Source organism: Poeciliopsis prolifica, unplaced genomic scaffold (genome assembly GCF_027474105.1).
Source record: "Poeciliopsis prolifica strain line A6 unplaced genomic scaffold, Auburn_PproV2 SCAFFOLD002, whole genome shotgun sequence".
In the NCBI taxonomy this organism is placed as follows: Eukaryota; Metazoa; Chordata; class Actinopteri; order Cyprinodontiformes; family Poeciliidae; genus Poeciliopsis; species Poeciliopsis prolifica.
This window is the reverse complement of record NW_026562377.1, coordinates 6,978,140-6,997,758: the sequence shown is the minus strand read 5'-3', so window position 1 is coordinate 6,997,758 and position 19,619 is coordinate 6,978,140. Positions and strand designations below refer to the sequence as shown.

Sequence of the window (19,619 nt, the reverse complement as noted above, 5' to 3'; positions counted from 1 at the left end):
TTGACACAACAATTCCCTCTCAATCATTTTTTAATGCTGACTTCCTTTTCACTTACTGGACTCGTCTCATTCCTGGACAACTTCTTAACGAGATACATTGAACGCTTTTTCATCTGTTAGAAGCAAAAAAGAAGCATTCAGGCAGATGAACTCAAAGCCATTAAAGATGCAAGTTTTCAGCAGCAGGGGGCAGCACTATAAGATACGGTCCCCTACCATTAGGAGGCAAAGAAGAAGTGTAGGTGGGAAAAGCCGTGTTATTTATCGCAGGAGATAAGAAATAGAAACAAATATAACCATAATGGTGAGTAAATAACGGTTTAATCTGGTCGGTTGATTTCTTTTATTAATCTGAAATACAAATTGTAAGTTTGACTGACACAAACAAAGTTTATAAGTTTGTAAACCAGGAAACTGTTGAGCCGACAGCTAACTGCTGTTAGCATCTGTGGCTAAATGAGGTCTTTGTTACTCAAATAAGTATTTTATGAGTTAGAAACTTTACTTGTAATTTTATAAATATTCATACTTACTTCTATGAAAGTCATGTTTGTCGTTGATACCGTAATACGTCTTTATAAGACTCGTTGCATACTAATGGATAACGTGTTAGCTGAGGATAAGACAGCAGTTGCTTTGATTGCGCTTTATGAAAATATAACTTTGTATTTGTTATTTTTCAGCTTCCATTGTCTCTACTGAAAACTGCCCAGAACCATCCCATGGTGAGGAGACACTAACTCCCAAATAATTCAGTTTTAATGCTCATAACCCACACATTGAAGTACAATGTCGTTTGTGAAGCACATGTTATGATGTGTTTGGCACAAACATAACTTAATTATCAGCCTGATGTATATAATTAACTGTAATGTCCTCTGTGCTGAGGACTGATAATTATTTGCGTTCTGTGATGATTTGTTTTGTTTTCCAGCTGGTTGAGCTTAAAAATGGGGAAACCTACAATGGCCACCTGGTGAGCTGCGACAACTGGATGAACATCAACCTGAGAGAAGTCATCTGCACATCCAGGGTAAAGCCATGCTCAATCACCTTCTAATGTACTCATATTAAATATGCTTTTAAGATGATTTAAAGCATCTCTGAGCTACAGGAAGCTAGAGAAAGGATTCCAGAACTGGGTGATGTCCTCTGTCTTCTTGATTTTAGTCAGAACGCCAGCAGCAACATGCTGGATCAGCTACAGCTGATTGATTATCAATCAATTATCAATCTGCCTGTTATTAGGCAGAATTCTGAATATACTGTTACAGTAATCAATGCGACTAACGATGAAAACATCTATGAATTTCTCAATATATTGTTGGAATATTAGTTCTTTAATCCTGGAAATGTTCTTCAGGTGATAGAAGGCCAACTTTGTAACTGTCTTTGTGTGTCTCTGTTAAGCCTATAAGACGTACAGCAGGAAAAAATTCAGCAGGTTTTGGTAAAAGACATGTAAATGTAAAAAGACATGCAAAAACCATTATCAAATCAAGAAACTACTGCGTGCCATGTTTAGACTAAAGATTTTTGTAAATTGTTTCTTCTTCCTTAAATCCTTCCTGTGTGTGAACTTGATTCTACCATTTTTCCTCAGATTAAAAAAAAAAAGTTCAAGATGCTGAACTGAATGAAGCTTTTTTTCTGAAATATTGATAGAAAATTGGTTAAAAGAGCAAATATAAAGTTTCAGAAAGGTTAAAACAGGTTTAATATTTGACTTGAAATGACCTTAAAATACCAAATAACCTCTGTTCCTTTGTAACAATTGTTCTTAAAAATTTCTAGAAGTTTCCATTTGTCTTCATGAGCAAAACTTCTCAATCAGTCATGATTTTCATTTTTTTTTCCTGTATCATTGAGGCTTTCAGTCTTCAATGACTAAATTATCGGCACTTATTTTCCCCCACAGGATGGAGACAAGTTCTGGAGGATGCCTGAGTGCTACATCCGAGGAAGTACGATCAAGTACCTGCGAATCCCTGATGAGATCATTGACATGGTGAAGGAGGAGGTTCTGTCGAAGGGGCGCGGCCGTGGCGGCTCCCAGCAGAACAAGCAGCAGGGCAAAGGAAGAGGAGGACCCGGCCGAGGTGAACACAACTACTTCCTGTTTGTTTCCTCTGATAAACTTTCCACAGTTGAATCTCCTGACTTGTTTTACTCCTAGAGGAGATCAGATGTCGGAGTTTAAACACGTGTTGAATCGTTTGATTTGCAGGTGTGTTTGGCAGCCGCGGCAGAGGGATGTCCGGTCCTGGGCGGGGCCAGCAGCCGCCGACCGATAAGAAAACTGGCAAATCTCAGGGAATGAAGAACCAGCACTGACCCAAACAGCCTGTTATCTGAGCGGTTCCTGATACATTCAACACATAAGCTGTGCTGATTGTAGTTTGTTTGTTTTTTATTTGTCTTCTCATCTTTAGAAATTTTTGTCAAAATGTGGAGGAATATCCATCTGTTGTGTTGTGAACAACTAAGCTCAGATGATGTAGGAAGTGTCCAGTCCAAACGAATCTTTTTAAATGTTTTTTTATTTACATTAGTTGTACGTTTGATATGATGACATCTGGAGAAACGTCAGACTGTGAGCTGAAAGGTTTCAGCTCCTGATCTTTAGTTAAAAACATTTTCAAGGTGATGCATGAAAAGATTCTCATATTCTTCATATGGAAATGGAAAAATCCAACATATGTTGAGTTTTCTTTTATTTTTCTAACACACATTCATGTAATTTATGTACAGAAGAACGTGAGAATAAAAAACGTTTTGAAAGCAGTTTATGTTTTCTGAAAATATTTTTCAATAATGGTTTAATTCATTAAATAGAGGTACTTTAACATCTTTTCATCTGTGTCTGGAAAACTAATTTGGTTTTAAGGTTGTTAAACTAAAAGAATGGAAAGAATAAGCTCCAAATCAAAGTTAAAGTCTTACAGTAACATTATTTACATCAAATACACATCTTTATTCTAGAAATATTGGCCTGATTTAAAATGTAATCAAAGAGTTTAAATTTGTGACAACTGCAATGTAAAATTAAATGATTTGATCTGAAGTTCTAAGATCATCTTGAAGGTTTATAAATTAAAAATCTCTCTGGCTATCAGTCAAAACCATCCATATTCACAGAAACAAAATATTTAAATCTGACAGAATCTAATAAGTTTTTCACTGTTTTACAATAGAACATTACAACTTCACACAAATTGAAAAGATCATTAAATAGTCAAGGTTATTTTTGATGATTTTAATTCCATTGATAAGTACAATCAAAACAAAAGCAATCACTTATCAGTAAAACATAAAGTTGATTTTCCCCAACAGTACTTTATTAATCACATAATGGTTCAACAGTGAAGCTAAAAGAATAGTAAACTAAAAGTAATCCCTAAAGAAAAAAGTATTTTAAAAGTATTGTCATAAACAGTTCTAGACTTTATATTCCAAATGAAAACCAGTACTTATTGTCATTTTTTAATATCAAAATGTCGACATATTTATGGTTAAAGCATAATAGTCTCCACAAAAAGAAAAATAAACAGAATATTCAAAAATATAACTTCAGCTTGACGAACAGTTGTTATACGACTTAAAATGTCTCTAAACTTATCTGACTTCTAAGTTACATTCTGAGATACAAAGTAAAATAAGAATAAAAACATGCAAATTTATCACAGGCATCACAATTCCATTGTTCTAAGCAACAATTTTATTAAAATAAAAGAACTTGAAATTTTGTAAATAAAAGCAACAAAAATATTTTTTATATTAAGTTATTTTAAAAAAATGTGAATTTAAAACAAGTAAAAACATTTTTCCAAATATGTCCAACATTTTCACTGTAAACTCAGAATGATTGTATTGCTAAGAGCTTTTAACATATCCGTAGTTATGCATCGCTAATAAATGGGAAAATTTAGTACAATAGCAAATATTTAAGTAAAAGAAAAAAAACCTTTGTATTTTTTATGATTTCAAATCTTAAATGCCAAATTCTTCTGCTACTAGTCTTCTAAATAAATCTTTCAAAAAAGTAAATGTGTTTAAAACAAGCAAAAACATTGTTTAAGTATGTCCAACATTTTTTAAATATAAAATAGCAATATTGTATTGATAAGAGAATTTTAAGCTAAAACCCATGTCTGTACTTAAGCATATTTCAATAAATGGAAAAAACTTAGCAAATATTTAAGATAAAACAATAAAAAAAATGTAATTAATTTCAAATCTTAATGAATTTGTCATCCCAAACAGATGACCTAGTTTATGATACACAACAAACTGAAAATAAAATATTGACTAGATGACATTTTTAGAACAAAAACATTGACTAATAACATGAACTAATGCATCATTAATTTCAATTGAGATAATTTTGTTCATGATTGGCTAGAAGTAAATGTTAGTTTTAATAATTACTGTCATACAGTGACAAAAAAAATACTTAAAAAAAACCTAAATATGTCTTAAAAAGTTTGTTTAAAAAAAAAAATCAGGAAAGAAATGGAAAAACTTCAGCAGTCGCCTCATCCCTCCTTCATCCACTCCTGTTTGGATGTGACGATATATTTCCAAGCCTCCAGAATCTGCGAAAGCTGCAGATTTTCAGGGAAGTTTTCCTCCACATACTGAGGAATCTCAACTTCTTTCTCATCCATGTAGAGCGCCATCGACTCTTTTACTCTATGAAAAATATTAGGTAAAAATCACTTTATTTTCTCAAGTCTATCAAAAACAAAATCTTAAGAAAGCAAAGCACGCTGACTTGGGGAAAGCTAACTCCATGCTAAGTTTGAGAAGTTAATTCAAACCTTTTTAGAACTCAAATCTAGAAAGAAGCTGGAAAATCAATCATTAAATTAAAAAGTATAAATTAAATCCGGTCATGTGTATTTTACCTCCATGACGGCTTGTAGCGATCAGTGATGTGAGGACGGCTCAGAACCAGCAGGATGAACTCGTGCATCTCCAGCAGCCATTGTCCAGCGTTTCCACGAGACATGAAGCCCTTCAGCTCAGCCTTGTTTTGTTCAGTCAGCGGCTCCTTATACTCTTTTGCATGATCCAAAAACGGATCCTTCATATACAAACATCAAGCAAAGGCGTATTTATTCTGAGCTACTTAGAACGCATTTGGATCAAAAGAATACGCTGTATTAAACTGCCTCAAACCTTGAAATGTGTAGTACACAGCAAATTTTAAGGTGCTAAAAATTGTTTTAAAAACCCTTCAAAGAGGTCTTATGTGATGCAGTCAAAAAGGAGAAACAAGCTCAAGAATTTCATTTTTTATTTATGTTGGTTTGTAGACATAAATAATATAAATGTATTGTTCATTGGATTAATTATCTTGCTATTTTGGGTGTAAAGCTAACTTCATGATAAATTTAAGGCATTAATTCAAACTTCCTTTTTAGAAAACAAATCTAGAGAGAAGTTGGTGTCTTGTAATAACTGGATAATTTCTTGGTGTAACAAAAGTTTGTTTTCAAGTACATGGAAGAGACAACAGATTGTGGCTTCTACTCAGTGAAATCCTTCAGTAGTTCAGTTAAAAAGGTTTTGTCTGTTTGTAGTTGGACCCACATGGAAGCAGTCTTAATTTTGAAAATGAAAAAAAAAAAAAGACAATAGCAAAAGAATAGAAAACACTTAAAGAAAGGGAGCCTTAAATAGTGAAATGGGGTTGAAAATGACAGAATAATTTTGTAGAGTGACCTGAAAGGTGAATACATCAACCTACAGTGATGCACTAAAGCTTAATTACATGTTACAATATGTTTTTGGTCATTTTTTCTGTAAAAGTAGTAGTAACAGAAACATTATACTACAGATTTATTCCAGTAAAATAAGTACGTACCCTTTTAAGAGGCAGCATGTTTTCAGATTTGAGGGAGGACAGAAGTTGCCATAAGAAGACACAATGTTCTAGGTTACATTTCCTCAGAGCCTGAAGAAAACATACAGTTAATGCAAACATGACACTACACATCTAAAGAATTTAAATGAGTAATGGTGTCATTTTTATATTATTTTTGCTTATTTTGATGATTGTCTAAACAAACAAACAGCATCTGTCTGTCTCTGCCAGATGTGCCTACCTTCTGTATGTGCTCATCAATGTTCTGCTCCATCTTTAATACATTGTGGAGGTAAGTGACCAGTGGCATACTGGGATCACCACCAGTCATTGACAGGAATCCCACGAGGAGCTCAACAATCTTCAGCGCTTCACAAACCTCACTTAACGAGTCGAGCTCTCTGGATACTCTGTTCCAGGTCATCTTGGTAGGTAAAACCTGAAACAGAAAGAAAAACCCATTCATGAACATCCAGGCCACGTAATCATGAATTAAAGGCATGTGTATCGTGAGTCCATGTACAAAAAGCTATCTACTAATGCAATTACTGATTGTAGATCACTTTCACTGACTTCTGTTTACATTCTTGTTGACTTTTAGTAACTAACTTACCTTTAATAAATTACTTTTCAGATACACATTTACTTAATTGTTTTCTAATCTATTTATCTTCTATCTATCCCACCCACAACTTTTACTTGGGCACCTAATTAATTGTATTTACTTATAATTACTTGTTCATTTATTTATTTATTTGTATTTATTTTTACATACTGTTAATTGATACTGATTAGTAAATCAGTCACATTTATAGATAGTTATAATTAAGTTTATTAATAAATATGTAACATACAACTTTAAATTATATTTTTGTTGTTTATTACATTCACTATAGAAAATGATTTTGTTTTGTAAATCAAACTGGACAGTTTAAAAATTACCTGTGGGATTTTTCCTTTAATAGCTTTGAAAACAGACTCATAGTCTTTGCCTTGTGCGTTGATCAAAGTGGGAATTCCCTGGAAAAAAACAAACAGTTTAGTTCAGTCAATAAAATACAGCAAAATGATTAAAGCAACAAATTGTGCAATATACCAAGATGAGAAAAAAAATCTTTAGGTCTAACTTATAGTATATAGATTTGTTGTTTCTAGACTTACTCCTGTCTTAGAGAAAGTTAACTTAATTTGCTGTTTCTGTTTACGCTCACTGAGCGACTGTAATTAAACTCTGCTGACTCACAGTTCGGGTGATGAGAGGTTTTTCCTGTAAGAAGCGTGTGAGGATCTGTTGCTGGATTCGCGGCAGGTCGTACTCGGATATCGTCTCCTGGCCGCGTTGCAGGCTGTACTGGCAGTTTGACAGAACCAGAGGCAGCAGGTCTTTCTCCACATCGTAGCTGATCACATGCTCATCCATCAGGTCTGCAATAGCAACCTGGTAGCTGTGTTTGATAAATAAAACGTAAATTAAAATCTTCTGCTTCATGTTCTTTGTCCAAAAGAAGAATAAAGCAATAGAAAACAAAAAAACTTGTTCTTTATTTATAAATCTTTAGAGTTCTGTTTTGTGAAAGTGTAAAACAGAAACTTTGTTTTCAGTGTCGCTCTGAAGTATCGTATCAATAGGTTTCGTACCTGGGTTCTTCTCCAGAGTGGCGGTGAACAGCGTTCACCAGCTCATTCTGCAGGGTCACCAGGTAACTGACCAGCCCAGTGGCACACAGTCCTGGACCCTGACGCCGGGGAAGGAGGTACTGCAGGGGGCTGCTCATGTCCAGATCGGTACTGCAAAATTCCTCTGGGATTTTTAGCTCATCTGTTTTTTTAGGAAGAGAGGACAGATATATTCATATTGCTGATTCAACAACAAGCAGTTATTCTTTTAAAAGTGAAAATTAGTTTAAATCTGTTTAAATCTTTAATTTGTTTACATTGCAACATTTTAAACTGGAGTCTTTCTCCCACAGGCATTGGGAAAGAAGTTTTTTTAAACCTTTGTTTGAGTTTTCTTAAGTGTAAGTTTATTTTCTGAGGACAGTTTACATCAATAAAAATACAAAAACAATACTGAATTATTTTCAATCTACCTCCCAAAATTAAACCAGAATACAGTAGGCAGTGTTGTACTTACTGGTTGTTACATGAGTTCTTAGCAGGTTCCACGTTTGCAAAAATATTTGGACTTGTTTTTCATACCATGACTTCATCTGTGAGCCTGAACGATTGGAAAGAATAAAAGTCATTTACTACAATTTAAAGATACCAGGCCAATAAATTACTGTAAAGCTGAGTATTATAAAAAGATCTACTCTATAATATTTGAAATTACCTTTTTGATTTTCTAAGAAATCAGAAATGGAACCAACAATCTGTTCAGAGGCATTCTGAAATTTTTTCACCAAACGGTTCTGCAACGTCACAACATCTGGCAGAAACTTAATCTGACGATATTCTTTCTCCTGAAAGAACAAAAAGAGTTTCTAGTTATACTTTTATTCTACGTCCTTGGTCATTTCTCATTTTTACCTTAGAACGTGCTGCTAAAATTACTATTTTCATCAGAAGGCGTTTTTTTCTAATTAAATATTGGACTGTGTTGCACATCTAATAATTAACTTAAAAAAGGAAACACTAAAGCCACAACTGAAACTACTTTAAAATTATTGTGAATTGCTAAAATCCCTAAACTGTAATTTCAGAATTTGATATAAGACAAAAATAACTTACAAGAAACTTTTCAGCAAGATATGGAAGCTTATTTTACGTCAATAATTCATTATTATTAACTGAAAAGTACTGGTTCCAATGGCAGATTATTTCACTTAAAACAAGACATTTTCCCATGACTGAAGTAATCTGCTAGTGGAATTAATGATTAATATTAAGGAATTATTGACTTGAAATGAGCTCCTACATCTTGCTCAAAAATTACTTGTAAGTTTGTGTAAGTTAGTGTACTAAAATACACAAGAACCTAGATCAAAAATATTTCGTAAGATTTTGTGTTTTTGTGGTGTAGCTGACAGATTAAATATTCGTTTCTGGTATAAACTCACTTTCTGCAGGAACTTCCAGAGCAGCGGCAGCTCCTCTTTGAGATTCTTGTACTCTATGATGTGCGTCAGGTTGAGCAATGACAGCCTCTGCCTGCAGCTCCACACTGCTGAACTGTCAACCTCAGATGTTTGCTGCAGCGACGTGAGGAATTTACAGTCGTCGCCAAAAGTGATTCTCAGAATGAAGTTTGAAGAAACACGGGAATCGTTTGTAATGTGGCCTTTTGCTTCCTGCAGGAGTTGATCAAGAATCTAGACAAGAAGATTATTGATTGTTAAGTTTGTCACAACAATGAAATATTATTGTTGTTGAACATAAATCTGCAAGAAATGTAAACAAATGTTAAAAATGGCAACGGCAAACAGAAAAAGGCAGTCTCTCAAAAAGAAGCAATGACTGATTGATATTAAATCCTGTGATTTTAGTTATTCGGAATATGTGGACAAAAGTCTCTCTGTAGATCATAACATTTTTAAGATTGCTGTTATAGCATGAACCTTTGAAGTGTGGATTTTCATCTCAACTTTAGCAGGCCATCTGGATTTTGTGATTTAGTTCAAAAGTTGCATTTTTCTGGAGGTAGGAAACATTTGTCCCAAATTGATGTATTTCTTTGTCTTCAAATTGTTGACAGTTAGTTTAGGATGAATTTTTCTTTACAATTTTAATAAAATGTTAACTTTTCCATGTGGATTGGTTCAATAAATATTATTCTAAAATACATTTTTCATCCTGCATGATGACTCCTTTAATGGAAAGATGTAATTAATTTTGTAGATTAAATTAATGGCACAAATTTATTTTTCACAGCCGATAACTCTGGTTGGTCTCCTGACATCGAAGTCAATTAGCTGATATCTGATTCAGACTTTAATAGAAAAAGTGAGTAAAAGTGGAGACATCACCTTCAGTTTAGGGGTCATGATGTCCGTAGCCACAGATGTCTCCCAGGTGTTTCTAGAAGATTTTGTAGAAAGTTGAGCATCAATGTTTTCTGAGGGAAGTAAAACAAATCATATCAGTAAAACTTTCAAAACAAATTTTTTTTTTACTGTTGAATCATGAATTGATTCAACAATAAAAACCCAAGAGAACAAAGACAAAAGAAATTTGTGCATATTGTTTCACAGTGCTACAGGAGGCACTCATGTATTTGAGATTTCTGACAATGATATAATGTATTAAACAGTTATATAATGACTGTGTGGTGTACTACTTACGGTCATTGGTCTGCACTGGTTCTTGAAGGGATTTGAGAATCAAGTGGGCAGTGGTGACAGCATCATTCGCTCCTTTTGCCAGGGCCTGGGTCAGCTGCTCCAGATCCTTCATTATGTGCTGACTGAGAAAAAGATCAACATCTTCCACAGGTGGATGGATGATCTGCTGGACGGACTGGAAAAAGAAATGAAAAGAAAAACAAAAAAACTGTAAAATATTTTTTGCTGTTTTGCTGGACATTTTAGCTAAACAAAACTAAATAATGTCAATAATAATAATAATAGTATATATATATAATTGTTACATACTATTATATGTAACAACTTAATATATATATTAAATCTTTGTCACCTTAAGGATTTAATATATATATAATTATTACATATATAATTATATATATATACTTCTTCCATCATAGGAACATAACTGCAGTAGTTTAGAGCAGAAGCAATAATTTCATGAGCTGCTATAAAAAGAATGCATGACACTTTCAGCTTTCATAAAGGAAAAACATATTTTCAGTGATCATTCTATTGAAATTTTACTGTAATAATTTTCTTTCTGTTCTCTTTTTGTTTTTAGTTTGTCACTTTAAAGATTTAATACGTTTATGTGTTACATTATCAGTTATACATGTTGAACTTAGAAATAATGCAATCCAACGAAGCCTGGATGATAGCAGGAATAGTAACATCTAGTTTCCTACTTCTGGAAGGCACTGGGTGAACATTTGTAGGGTATTTTTCTCTGTCTTACCTCACAGTTCCTCGATGTGCCGAGCAACATGGCCAAATGTGTAACCAGCCTGACCAGCGTGAACGGAGTCAGAGACATGTTTTTGGTGTCCAGGGCGTCTGGGTTGTTTCTTCTCTCAGGGTCTCCGAGGATATGACCACGTTTTGTCTGATCCCTAAAAAAATAAGCATTATCAACCGAAATTTAAATATATATATATATCATATATAGATATGAATGGAATACTTTTTCATATTTGACTGTTTTTGTTTTAAAAATCTGATGTAGACCCCTGACTACTTGGTGTAGATGTGCAGAAGACATTTTCAACGTTATGCAGAGTACATCGCAGAGGCAACTAAATCAATCCATAAAAATCCTCTCTGACATGGACACTGAACTAAAAGCATCTCGCTGGGAGCTCACAGTGTGTAGAAGAGTTATGGACAGGACGCTTTTGGAGTGCGACTGATTCTAAAGCACATCGAAAGGTTTGGCTGAAGTGCCTTTTAATTCTTGTCTCGACCTTGGTAGAACAGTATTTAGACCTACAGCTTATTTTTAGTTATCTAAATAAATAATGACTTTCCCAAATGACTATTAATATTTCCAAACATCTTTTAGGCCAGTAAATTAACTGGTGTAAATAGTTTGAGGACTTCAGAATTATTCTACATTATCAGGTAACAAAAACAGCTAGAGTGGAAAATAATCGCACTTACTGCTGTAGTTGAATTTGTGTGAATCCTTGCAAGGCTGCATGATTTTGCCCTCCAACCTCCTCGCCACACTCCAAACATTTCCCTCTCTCCATAGGGAGGCCACACTGTAGCAAATAGTAAAAAGATAGAAACAAATACTTTCAGCCATTTATTGCTTATCAACACTAGGAAAATCAGATAAAGGAACGAAATAAAGAATAAAAATACCGTACAGACAGTAGTTATAAAAGAACAGCATTATATCACTTACCCTATCAACGAAGCATGGATGGTTGTTACGACACACTGTGGAAAACAAAATAAAATGACAAAAAACTGCTGTAAAAATCAACAAAAGAATAAATTCCTGTTCACAGCAATATTATTAAACGATGATTTAGACTTTTGTAAATTGATTTTACATAAAAAATACATATATACCCCCAACAAAATAATTTCCAAAGGGGTTAGAAAAAGTATAATTTATTTCAATCTAGTTTTAACTGACGGCAACTCACAAGAAAGATGTAACTTACTCAAAGAGTTCTATTAATATTCAACAAAAAGTACAATAAAAGATGGATATTTACCATACCAGGTGAGTCGACCATAATCTTGTTGGATTGCAGCTTGAGCAATAGCTACCATATCATCAGGCATTGTGGGTATAAAAGTTCCCTATAAGATGAAGAGCAATTAAAAATCTGTTGAATTATTGTCACAATTGTCCTAAATGTCTGACCACTGACAAAAGTTACTTGACTTTACAATTTATTCAGCTTTTGAAAATGGTTCTCAATAAAATTTTAAAATAAAGATCATATTTGTGAGACCATCCAAAAAGCAGAAGTAGGCATTCTGAGAATAAAAAATTCAGGACAGAAGACAACTAAAAAAGTGAAATACCTGCATGTTATCAGGAAACAAACCAAGTTGCTTGAGTGGCAATAGCAAATCATTGTTTGTGGTGAGCAGGATGACAGCCAGATGAACGGCCAGCTCAATGGCAATGTTGTCTGCAGGAGTGTGGCCTGACTGAACCGATAGTCCTCCCAATTTGTTGCTGATCAAGGTGGATGCAAAGTCCCTCATTTCTTTGTCACACAAATAATCTGAGCCTTCGATAAACTCATCAAATGCTTTGCATGTCTACCAGAAACAAAAACAAATGTTTAGCATCAGTTCAACACATAAATAAAAATTGCTCTGAATGCCAAATATAAAATCATGAGGTAAATTTTTTCAATGACAAACAAGATAATGTTAATACCAAAATTATTCATACACTTGGCAGATTCATATTGAATTTTACACAAAGGTGTTTGGATATGTTGCCCAGGCCTAACACAGTTTTTGTAAGTTGAAAAAATGCATTAATTGCATGAATACTTTGGGTTCATATTGGATATCTGAGGACTATTTATACCTCAGCTGTAGGATGGAGACTCGCATTTGGAGATCTGTAAAGAGTGGTAACCTCTCGGAAGAGAGCCAGAAGGACAAACACCGTTCTGTTTCTTCGTGTTGCTGTGCATTGCTAAATGAAGAAAGAAAAGAAACTACATCAAATAATGTCAATTGATTATTTAAATATCTGATCCATAGCATGGGTTAAGAAAGTCTAAACAAACATTTGAAGGAGGATGACTGAACATTTAGAAAATAAAAACATACCTCTAATACTTCTTCTATCTGATCAACATCACCATCAATTAGAGCTTTAGCAACTGCATCTCTAACGGTTTTGTACTCGTCACCGTACATCAGAAACTGGTCCATCAGGCCTCCATCTTCATTCTGCTTACACAATGAACAGAGTTCAAAATGCATACTCATTTTGTCATATTTTGAAGTTACACAATCATTGTTTTCACATTAATGTAGATAATAGTTAGTTCACACTAATACTTTTCAACAAATACCTGGTTGCACCCTATAAAACTGGAGTTATGTTCAGTCATTATATGGTTTTATATCAATGTTTCTAAGTTGGTAGAAAAATGGATACCTGCTTTTTGATCTCTTCTGGAAAAAGCCAACTGAACTCTGTTTCTTTAGCCAAAGATTGGACTTGCTCCACACCCTGTAATTCACTGATCTTACGTATCAGGTAAACACGATACCAATCGTTGCCACTGTCCTCACAGAGCCTCTTCACCATGTTCTGAAAATCATTTTCTTCATCTGGACCAATTTTGGCTGAAACAATAGTGTGAATTAACAAATGTTTTTTTATTGCTGCAAATCAACTCGATAAACTGTTGCAATTAGTTGAGTTATATATATATCTCACCAGAAAGTTTGTCACTGATTAGCTGGGCAGCCATCGTGAGTATCATCCGCAACTCAGCGATGTGCTGCAGGTGTTGAATAGACACCGTCTCTGAAATGGAAGCTGCTTCCCTCAAACAGAAGCCAAGAAACTCTGTTTCTTTTTTGTAAGATTGTAAGTCTTCAGTGTTGTTGCTTCCCAGAGACATTTTCTCCCACATGGCGTCCTGCAAAACAATTTTACAAGAATTTTACTGTAATTTCAACCTCAACTTATAATTAACTGCTAGACATTTTTGGTGCAACAGTTATTCAAAGTCTACTAGAATGTCTTTTTTTCCCCCTCAAGACCATAAAATATTCCAGAAAACAACATTAAATAATAATCAGGTCACACTAGTTTATTATTTCATCACTTATAGAAAAAAACTGAAGTTGTAAATTTTTTAACCGAACACATTAACTTACAAGTTAATACAAAGTTATATTAATATAACTTAAGTCATATTAATTTCTTTACAAGTGTTGCAACTGATAATGTTCCAGGAACTGACCTCCAAACATCAGACTTTTTGTATACATATAAACAACAGGGCATACATTTCTCTACTGTGACCTAAGGGTACATCTAAGACTACGCCTTACACAATGTAACATATTGTCATGATTGAAAATATTTGGTGGTAAGTCTCAATCTACTGAAGTTTTATGCCAGTTTGCACAAATCCTTTTGCAAGGTACCTAATAAAACAAAGAGGAATGGTTTTACCTCTAAACAGTTGATGTATAAGGCATAAAGTTCTGATTTATCATCTTCATCCACAAATCTGCTGTCTTCCACTGTTGACAAATGCTTCTGCAAATATTCCTGGACTTCATCAAAGCTGAAACAAATATGTAAATCAATACCTGAATGCAGTTCATAGAAATAGTTGTTATTGGAAATAGAAAGCTAAAGTTTGTATAACCTTTACCAATCAAAAAGCTTGCTGAAAACAAAGTAACAATGTTTAAAACTTATATTTGTGCACTCTAACAGCTGTAATCTCCTAAACATAAATACTCTATTACCATATTAATCTAAATAAATTAAATGAACAATATTTAGTTAATTTACCTGAACTTCAGCAGTAGTTTGAGGATTACAGATCGCACAACAGGGTTTTTATCAGGTGACTCGTCAAAAGGTGACAAGTCTTTGGTCTGGACATGTTCATGTTCTGTTTCAAAACGAAAAAACATAAACCCAGTATGTGACATGACATCTTTATTAAAAATTATATTTTGATTTATAGCTTAAAAGAGGAGATATATAGTCAACAGGAATACAGCAGCTCAGGTTTGTTACTGGTAGAACTGGAACCATTTTGCAATGTGACAAATGTAGGTGATCAAAAAATTTGAAAAAAATCAACAGTTTATAAAATTATTTCTTATGGAGAAGTTTCAGAAGTGATACCTGTCTCGATCCTCAGGTAAGACAACAGGTGTGTTATTACTTCTTTGCTTGGCGGCTTGTTGTCTTTGAAGCACACAGCAGAAAGCAGATCAATGAAGAAACCATTGCAGCGTCGTCTGAAATCTGCATTTTTCTTGAGGGAACCCCTGCAAAAACATAATAATTAAGGACAATCTAAAGACTGTTTCTAGCCTCACTTCAGCTAACTAAGTGAAGCCTCACTTCTACATTTTATCTAAGTTTGACTACTTTTATTTAAATTTTACTACTTAGATAAAATGTAGAAAATTGTGCCAAAAACTTTTTTAGGCCCAATCTAAACTCTGTACTCTATTTCTTATTAATATAATGGAACTTGAGCAAGTGAATCACATAATTTAGCACATTATTTTAATTGTACTGATGAAATAACAATAATATTCAAGATCATTTTATTGAGAAATTATATTTAAAGAAACAATACACTTTTTTTACCCAAATATTTTTATTGAGATTTTCTATATTGAAGATACAATCATGTAAGTATTACATGATAGTAATTATTCTTTCTCATATCAGAGAAGTGAAAAACAAAGACAAGTAATTTCATGAACAATAAACTTTGAACATTATTTAGTTATTCAAGGGTTCAGTGCTTACCGTATTTCCTCAGAGACACAGAGCTGAAAGCCGTCTGGTAAATCTTGCCTGCAGGTGGGACAGGATGTATTTCCAGAGTCCAGACTTTCTTTTATGCATGACAAGCAAATCATGTGATGACATGGTAAATCCACAGGCTCCTCAGGCTCTGCCACGCATATCGCACATTGAACTCCAAACCTTAAGGAAGTTAGGTTAAAGTCAGCTAAATAAAATTGTATGTAATTATTGTGGAGAATATTTTAAAATAGTATAAAAGAAGTTATTACTTAAATAGCCGCTCAAGTGCTGCTTGTTTACAGGACTTCAGGTTTTTAATCACAGCTTCAAAAGGCTTAGTGACTTTTACATCTGAGTTTCTCTCAAGGACCTTTAATGATTAAAAAAAAAAAATCAATACAAAATTAATATATGCAATTTTTTTTTCCTATGTAGAAAAAAACTAATTGCTCAGGTAGTTTACCAGAAATATTTATATTAAGAAACAAATGATTCCAACTATAGATGAATACAAAAAGAATGAATACAGTAAATGTCATAATGGTAATTTACTTTGAAAGTCACCAAGCATCTACTCACCTTGCTCAAGATATTTATGTGCTCTAGGACCAGTTCCTTGAGCTGATGGTCTTCAGTTTTAAAACCCAGCAGCAGATGTTCCACAAAGAGCGCGAGGATGTGAATACGTTTCCAGCCGTTGCTAAAAAACAGAAAATATTCAATATAGTACAAAAACAGGTACATTTTTTTGTGCGGTTCACATAAGTTCCTCTTGAAGAATAATACTTTTATGTCAACTGATTTGTGCACATTCCAGGACACATTTGTTCATAAATGGCCAATGGCCCCTAAAACACATAAAAATGATCAATATTGTGATAAAAATATAAAAGCATATGTATGGGTGTTTTAAACTGATTGATTTTGATACAATGATATATAAAACGGCCTTGATTATTATCTATGTCAGAGCATAAAGTTGTGTTGTCAGCTTACTACACAGAATTCACTTCAAACTAACTAGTTTTTAAAAATTGTATAATAGTGACTTGCTGTGTGACAAACTGAATTCGCTCTGATGTTCTTCAGATATTTGTTTAAATCTGGTTACATGCATGCTGTTCCTAAGCATCCATGTAAACAGTGCCAGACATTTTAGCTGTAACACCTATGAACATGGTAAGCAGTCTTTTCTGACACAAGATTTTACTATTCTAATCTAGTGAAGTTGGACTTAAATTTAGGTAATTTGATCCACTTGGATGGAAATACTGTGAAGTGTTTCCCTTACTTGCTTGTTCCCTTACTATGCAGACTGAAAAACTGCATAATCTTTGGTGCTCTTTGAAATTCCATTTCTTTTGTTTCTTAACTTACGGATAATTTAACTTTTATTACTTGTCCTGTGGAAAAGATTCATACCTGATAGGATGGAGTTCTTCTTTGCATCGATCTCCATACTGACGGAGACTATGTTGAGAGAAAATCAGCTCCATAGACACCTGAAGCCTCTTCACCTGCCTCATCCATTGTCGGCAGACAGCATCGGAGTCTAAGTTTTGGGATTCCAGCTTCTCCACACAAGCCTTTGCTGCAAAAACATCTAAAACCTAAAACAAAAACATAAAAAATGATTAAGTCACCCAGTACTTTGTTTCATTCTACACACTTACTGAGTGTGTAGAAAATCCCAAAGCAGAGAAAATAAAATAGCCTTAGGTTTTTTTGTACACAATGTCTCCCTTATCTTGCATTAACAGCTATCAAATGTATAGGATGGGGTTGGACCTTCTTAGCTCATAAATTAAAATACTGTTACCATTTCAGGACAGTTTCTTCTGTGTTGGTTTTTTCGTAAAGGTAAAACAATTTCAGGTTGAAGAGAAATGATCTGTGAGAGGTTCTGAAGACGCTTTCGGTAGGAAGAGAAGGCAAAGTGGATGTGAAGAAGAGTAGGTTTTTCTACATCTCGTTTTAGTCTCTGCACTTCATCAATGCAACTGGACAGAGCTTGACACAAGAGCTGAGGAGAAAATGCACAAGAGATTATAATGGCTTTATTTAACTGTAAAGTAAATAAAGTTAAAAAAAAAATCAATACATTTGGTTTGATTTTCTGGCAATGTTGTAAGGATTTAAAAATAAATCTTAATATGAAATGAATGCATTTAGTGACCATTTTCAATATTACCCAATAAATGACTTTTTAACAGAAATTACTCATTTACATAACATTTAACAAGGTATTTTCTTTTCTAAACACTAAAACACAAAGGCAACTTCATTGGGACAACAGGAGGTTTGTTACCCATTAACTTTTCTGAAAGATCTGAGCACTGGACGGATATTTTCATTAACATAAATATTACCACATATGAATGTAGTAAGTTTGGACCTTTATTTACCCTTACCTCTAATTCATCAGCTGATGCAACTTTTATGGTCATGGAAACAAAGTCCTGAAGGTACCTCTCAAAAAGGTCATTCTTCAGTCGCTCATTCACATTTTCATTCATGTACTTGCCAAATGATGTATTCAAGAAAAACTCATGGAAACACTGAAATGAATTACCTGAAAGAAAAATTAAAACATATTAATTTGTTAGTCTGAAAATAAAGATTACAGTGTTTCAATATCATGACTTGAAAAGAGCAAAACATTTTTTACAAGACCATTTTTATAAAGTTTATTTACTTTGATGTCTGAAAGATTGCATCATGAGCTCATCCAGGAAGTCTTTGATACACCAGCTGAAGGGCATGCGGCAGCGCATGATGTCCCCACCTATGTTGTGGCTTTGCACAACTAGCATGCTGAAAGTCAAAGAAACAAAACAATGAATATCTGGTACAAAAATCATCCAATTGATACTACAAATTCTATTTTTTAAAAGGTCACAGTAGCTTTTGAATTGAATATAAAGGTTTACACACTCAGCTTTATTGTTTGGAGGAGATAACTGCATTTCTTACAGTAAACTATGGAAAGGACAAGTTGTCCAAGTAAGAAAGAGCGACAAGCTGTCCACAGGATTTAAAAATGCAAACAACATTCATTTTCAATGAGGCGAGTAAGTATTTAAGCATTTTCCTGGCAAAAAACAGAAAAAAGACTGGAAAATGTTGACTTTCAACAAAGGCTTTACATGTAGTGCAGAGATCAATACAGTACTATACCTCCGGTTGTCCTGAATTGGCAACTTTAATTTTAATTTTACTGTATCCACTAGTGATTTATGAAAGAGACAGCACAAAAGTTTTAGTGATTTTGTTATTAAAATATTTTGTGAAAGAGGCTTAGGAAAGCAGACAAAATAACTTTAATCTAAGACAATTCTGGTTGTGTAAAAACAAAAAAGAGATTGAAGGTTATTATGAGCCTGAACAGATTCACTGCATCTTTTGTTAAGCTCTGAGTTGTAAGGATATTATCTGAACAAAATCAAAATTACTTACTTGATCTCTTTTACATAAGGCACACTGAGCATTTCTTTGCTGCCAAAAATATGAAACCATAGGTTCTTCATCTCCTCCCCTTCATCCATCAGCAGGTCTAAATTGCAATCTTTGTCAATGACTGAAACCAAGTTGGCTAGAAGTGGAGTCACGACTGCTTGTATTTTCCTCCACAGTGTGTTTCTGTAAGAAGTAATTATGTCAGCAG

General features: G+C 33.8%; 2 protein-coding genes across 2 annotated transcripts in view; one reads left to right on the top strand and one right to left on the bottom strand.

Annotated features, from left to right (window-relative positions):
- The first annotated feature begins 166 nt into the window (after positions 1 to 166).
- On the top strand, positions 167 to 2,784 carry lsm4 (LSM4 homolog, U6 small nuclear RNA and mRNA degradation associated). Its single transcript, XM_055056990.1, is given in 5 exon segments — positions 167 to 304; positions 684 to 725; positions 935 to 1,033; positions 1,919 to 2,099; positions 2,228 to 2,784. Coding segments are annotated over 5 exon segments (567 nt in total). The 3' UTR covers positions 2,335 to 2,784.
- Positions 2,785 to 3,241: 457 nt separating this feature from the next.
- The window catches only part of LOC129351057 (E3 ubiquitin-protein ligase rnf213-alpha-like), a 63,665-nt gene continuing 47,287 nt past the window's right edge, over positions 3,242 to 19,619 (bottom strand). Inside the window, exons 40-71 of the mRNA XM_055019834.1 lie at positions 19,412 to 19,594; positions 18,651 to 18,769; positions 18,367 to 18,527; positions 17,775 to 17,978; positions 17,378 to 17,565; positions 16,535 to 16,655; positions 16,225 to 16,325; positions 15,956 to 16,135; positions 15,317 to 15,462; positions 14,975 to 15,077; positions 14,627 to 14,741; positions 13,880 to 14,084; positions 13,595 to 13,785; positions 13,261 to 13,383; positions 13,013 to 13,123; positions 12,493 to 12,735; positions 12,177 to 12,264; positions 11,858 to 11,892; positions 11,608 to 11,711; positions 10,907 to 11,060; positions 10,150 to 10,324; positions 9,835 to 9,923; positions 8,929 to 9,180; positions 8,202 to 8,331; positions 8,004 to 8,087; positions 7,508 to 7,688; positions 7,113 to 7,314; positions 6,812 to 6,889; positions 6,111 to 6,308; positions 5,870 to 5,959; positions 4,908 to 5,086; positions 3,242 to 4,692 (exon numbers count right to left, since the gene is read on the bottom strand). Of these exons, the coding sequence (XP_054875809.1) occupies positions 4,536 to 4,692; positions 4,908 to 5,086; positions 5,870 to 5,959; positions 6,111 to 6,308; positions 6,812 to 6,889; positions 7,113 to 7,314; positions 7,508 to 7,688; positions 8,004 to 8,087; positions 8,202 to 8,331; positions 8,929 to 9,180; positions 9,835 to 9,923; positions 10,150 to 10,324; positions 10,907 to 11,060; positions 11,608 to 11,711; positions 11,858 to 11,892; positions 12,177 to 12,264; positions 12,493 to 12,735; positions 13,013 to 13,123; positions 13,261 to 13,383; positions 13,595 to 13,785; positions 13,880 to 14,084; positions 14,627 to 14,741; positions 14,975 to 15,077; positions 15,317 to 15,462; positions 15,956 to 16,135; positions 16,225 to 16,325; positions 16,535 to 16,655; positions 17,378 to 17,565; positions 17,775 to 17,978; positions 18,367 to 18,527; positions 18,651 to 18,769; positions 19,412 to 19,594 (4,690 nt within the window). The 3' untranslated portion in view covers positions 3,242 to 4,535. The remainder of the gene's footprint in view (positions 4,693 to 4,907; positions 5,087 to 5,869; positions 5,960 to 6,110; positions 6,309 to 6,811; positions 6,890 to 7,112; positions 7,315 to 7,507; positions 7,689 to 8,003; positions 8,088 to 8,201; positions 8,332 to 8,928; positions 9,181 to 9,834; positions 9,924 to 10,149; positions 10,325 to 10,906; positions 11,061 to 11,607; positions 11,712 to 11,857; positions 11,893 to 12,176; positions 12,265 to 12,492; positions 12,736 to 13,012; positions 13,124 to 13,260; positions 13,384 to 13,594; positions 13,786 to 13,879; positions 14,085 to 14,626; positions 14,742 to 14,974; positions 15,078 to 15,316; positions 15,463 to 15,955; positions 16,136 to 16,224; positions 16,326 to 16,534; positions 16,656 to 17,377; positions 17,566 to 17,774; positions 17,979 to 18,366; positions 18,528 to 18,650; positions 18,770 to 19,411; positions 19,595 to 19,619) is intronic.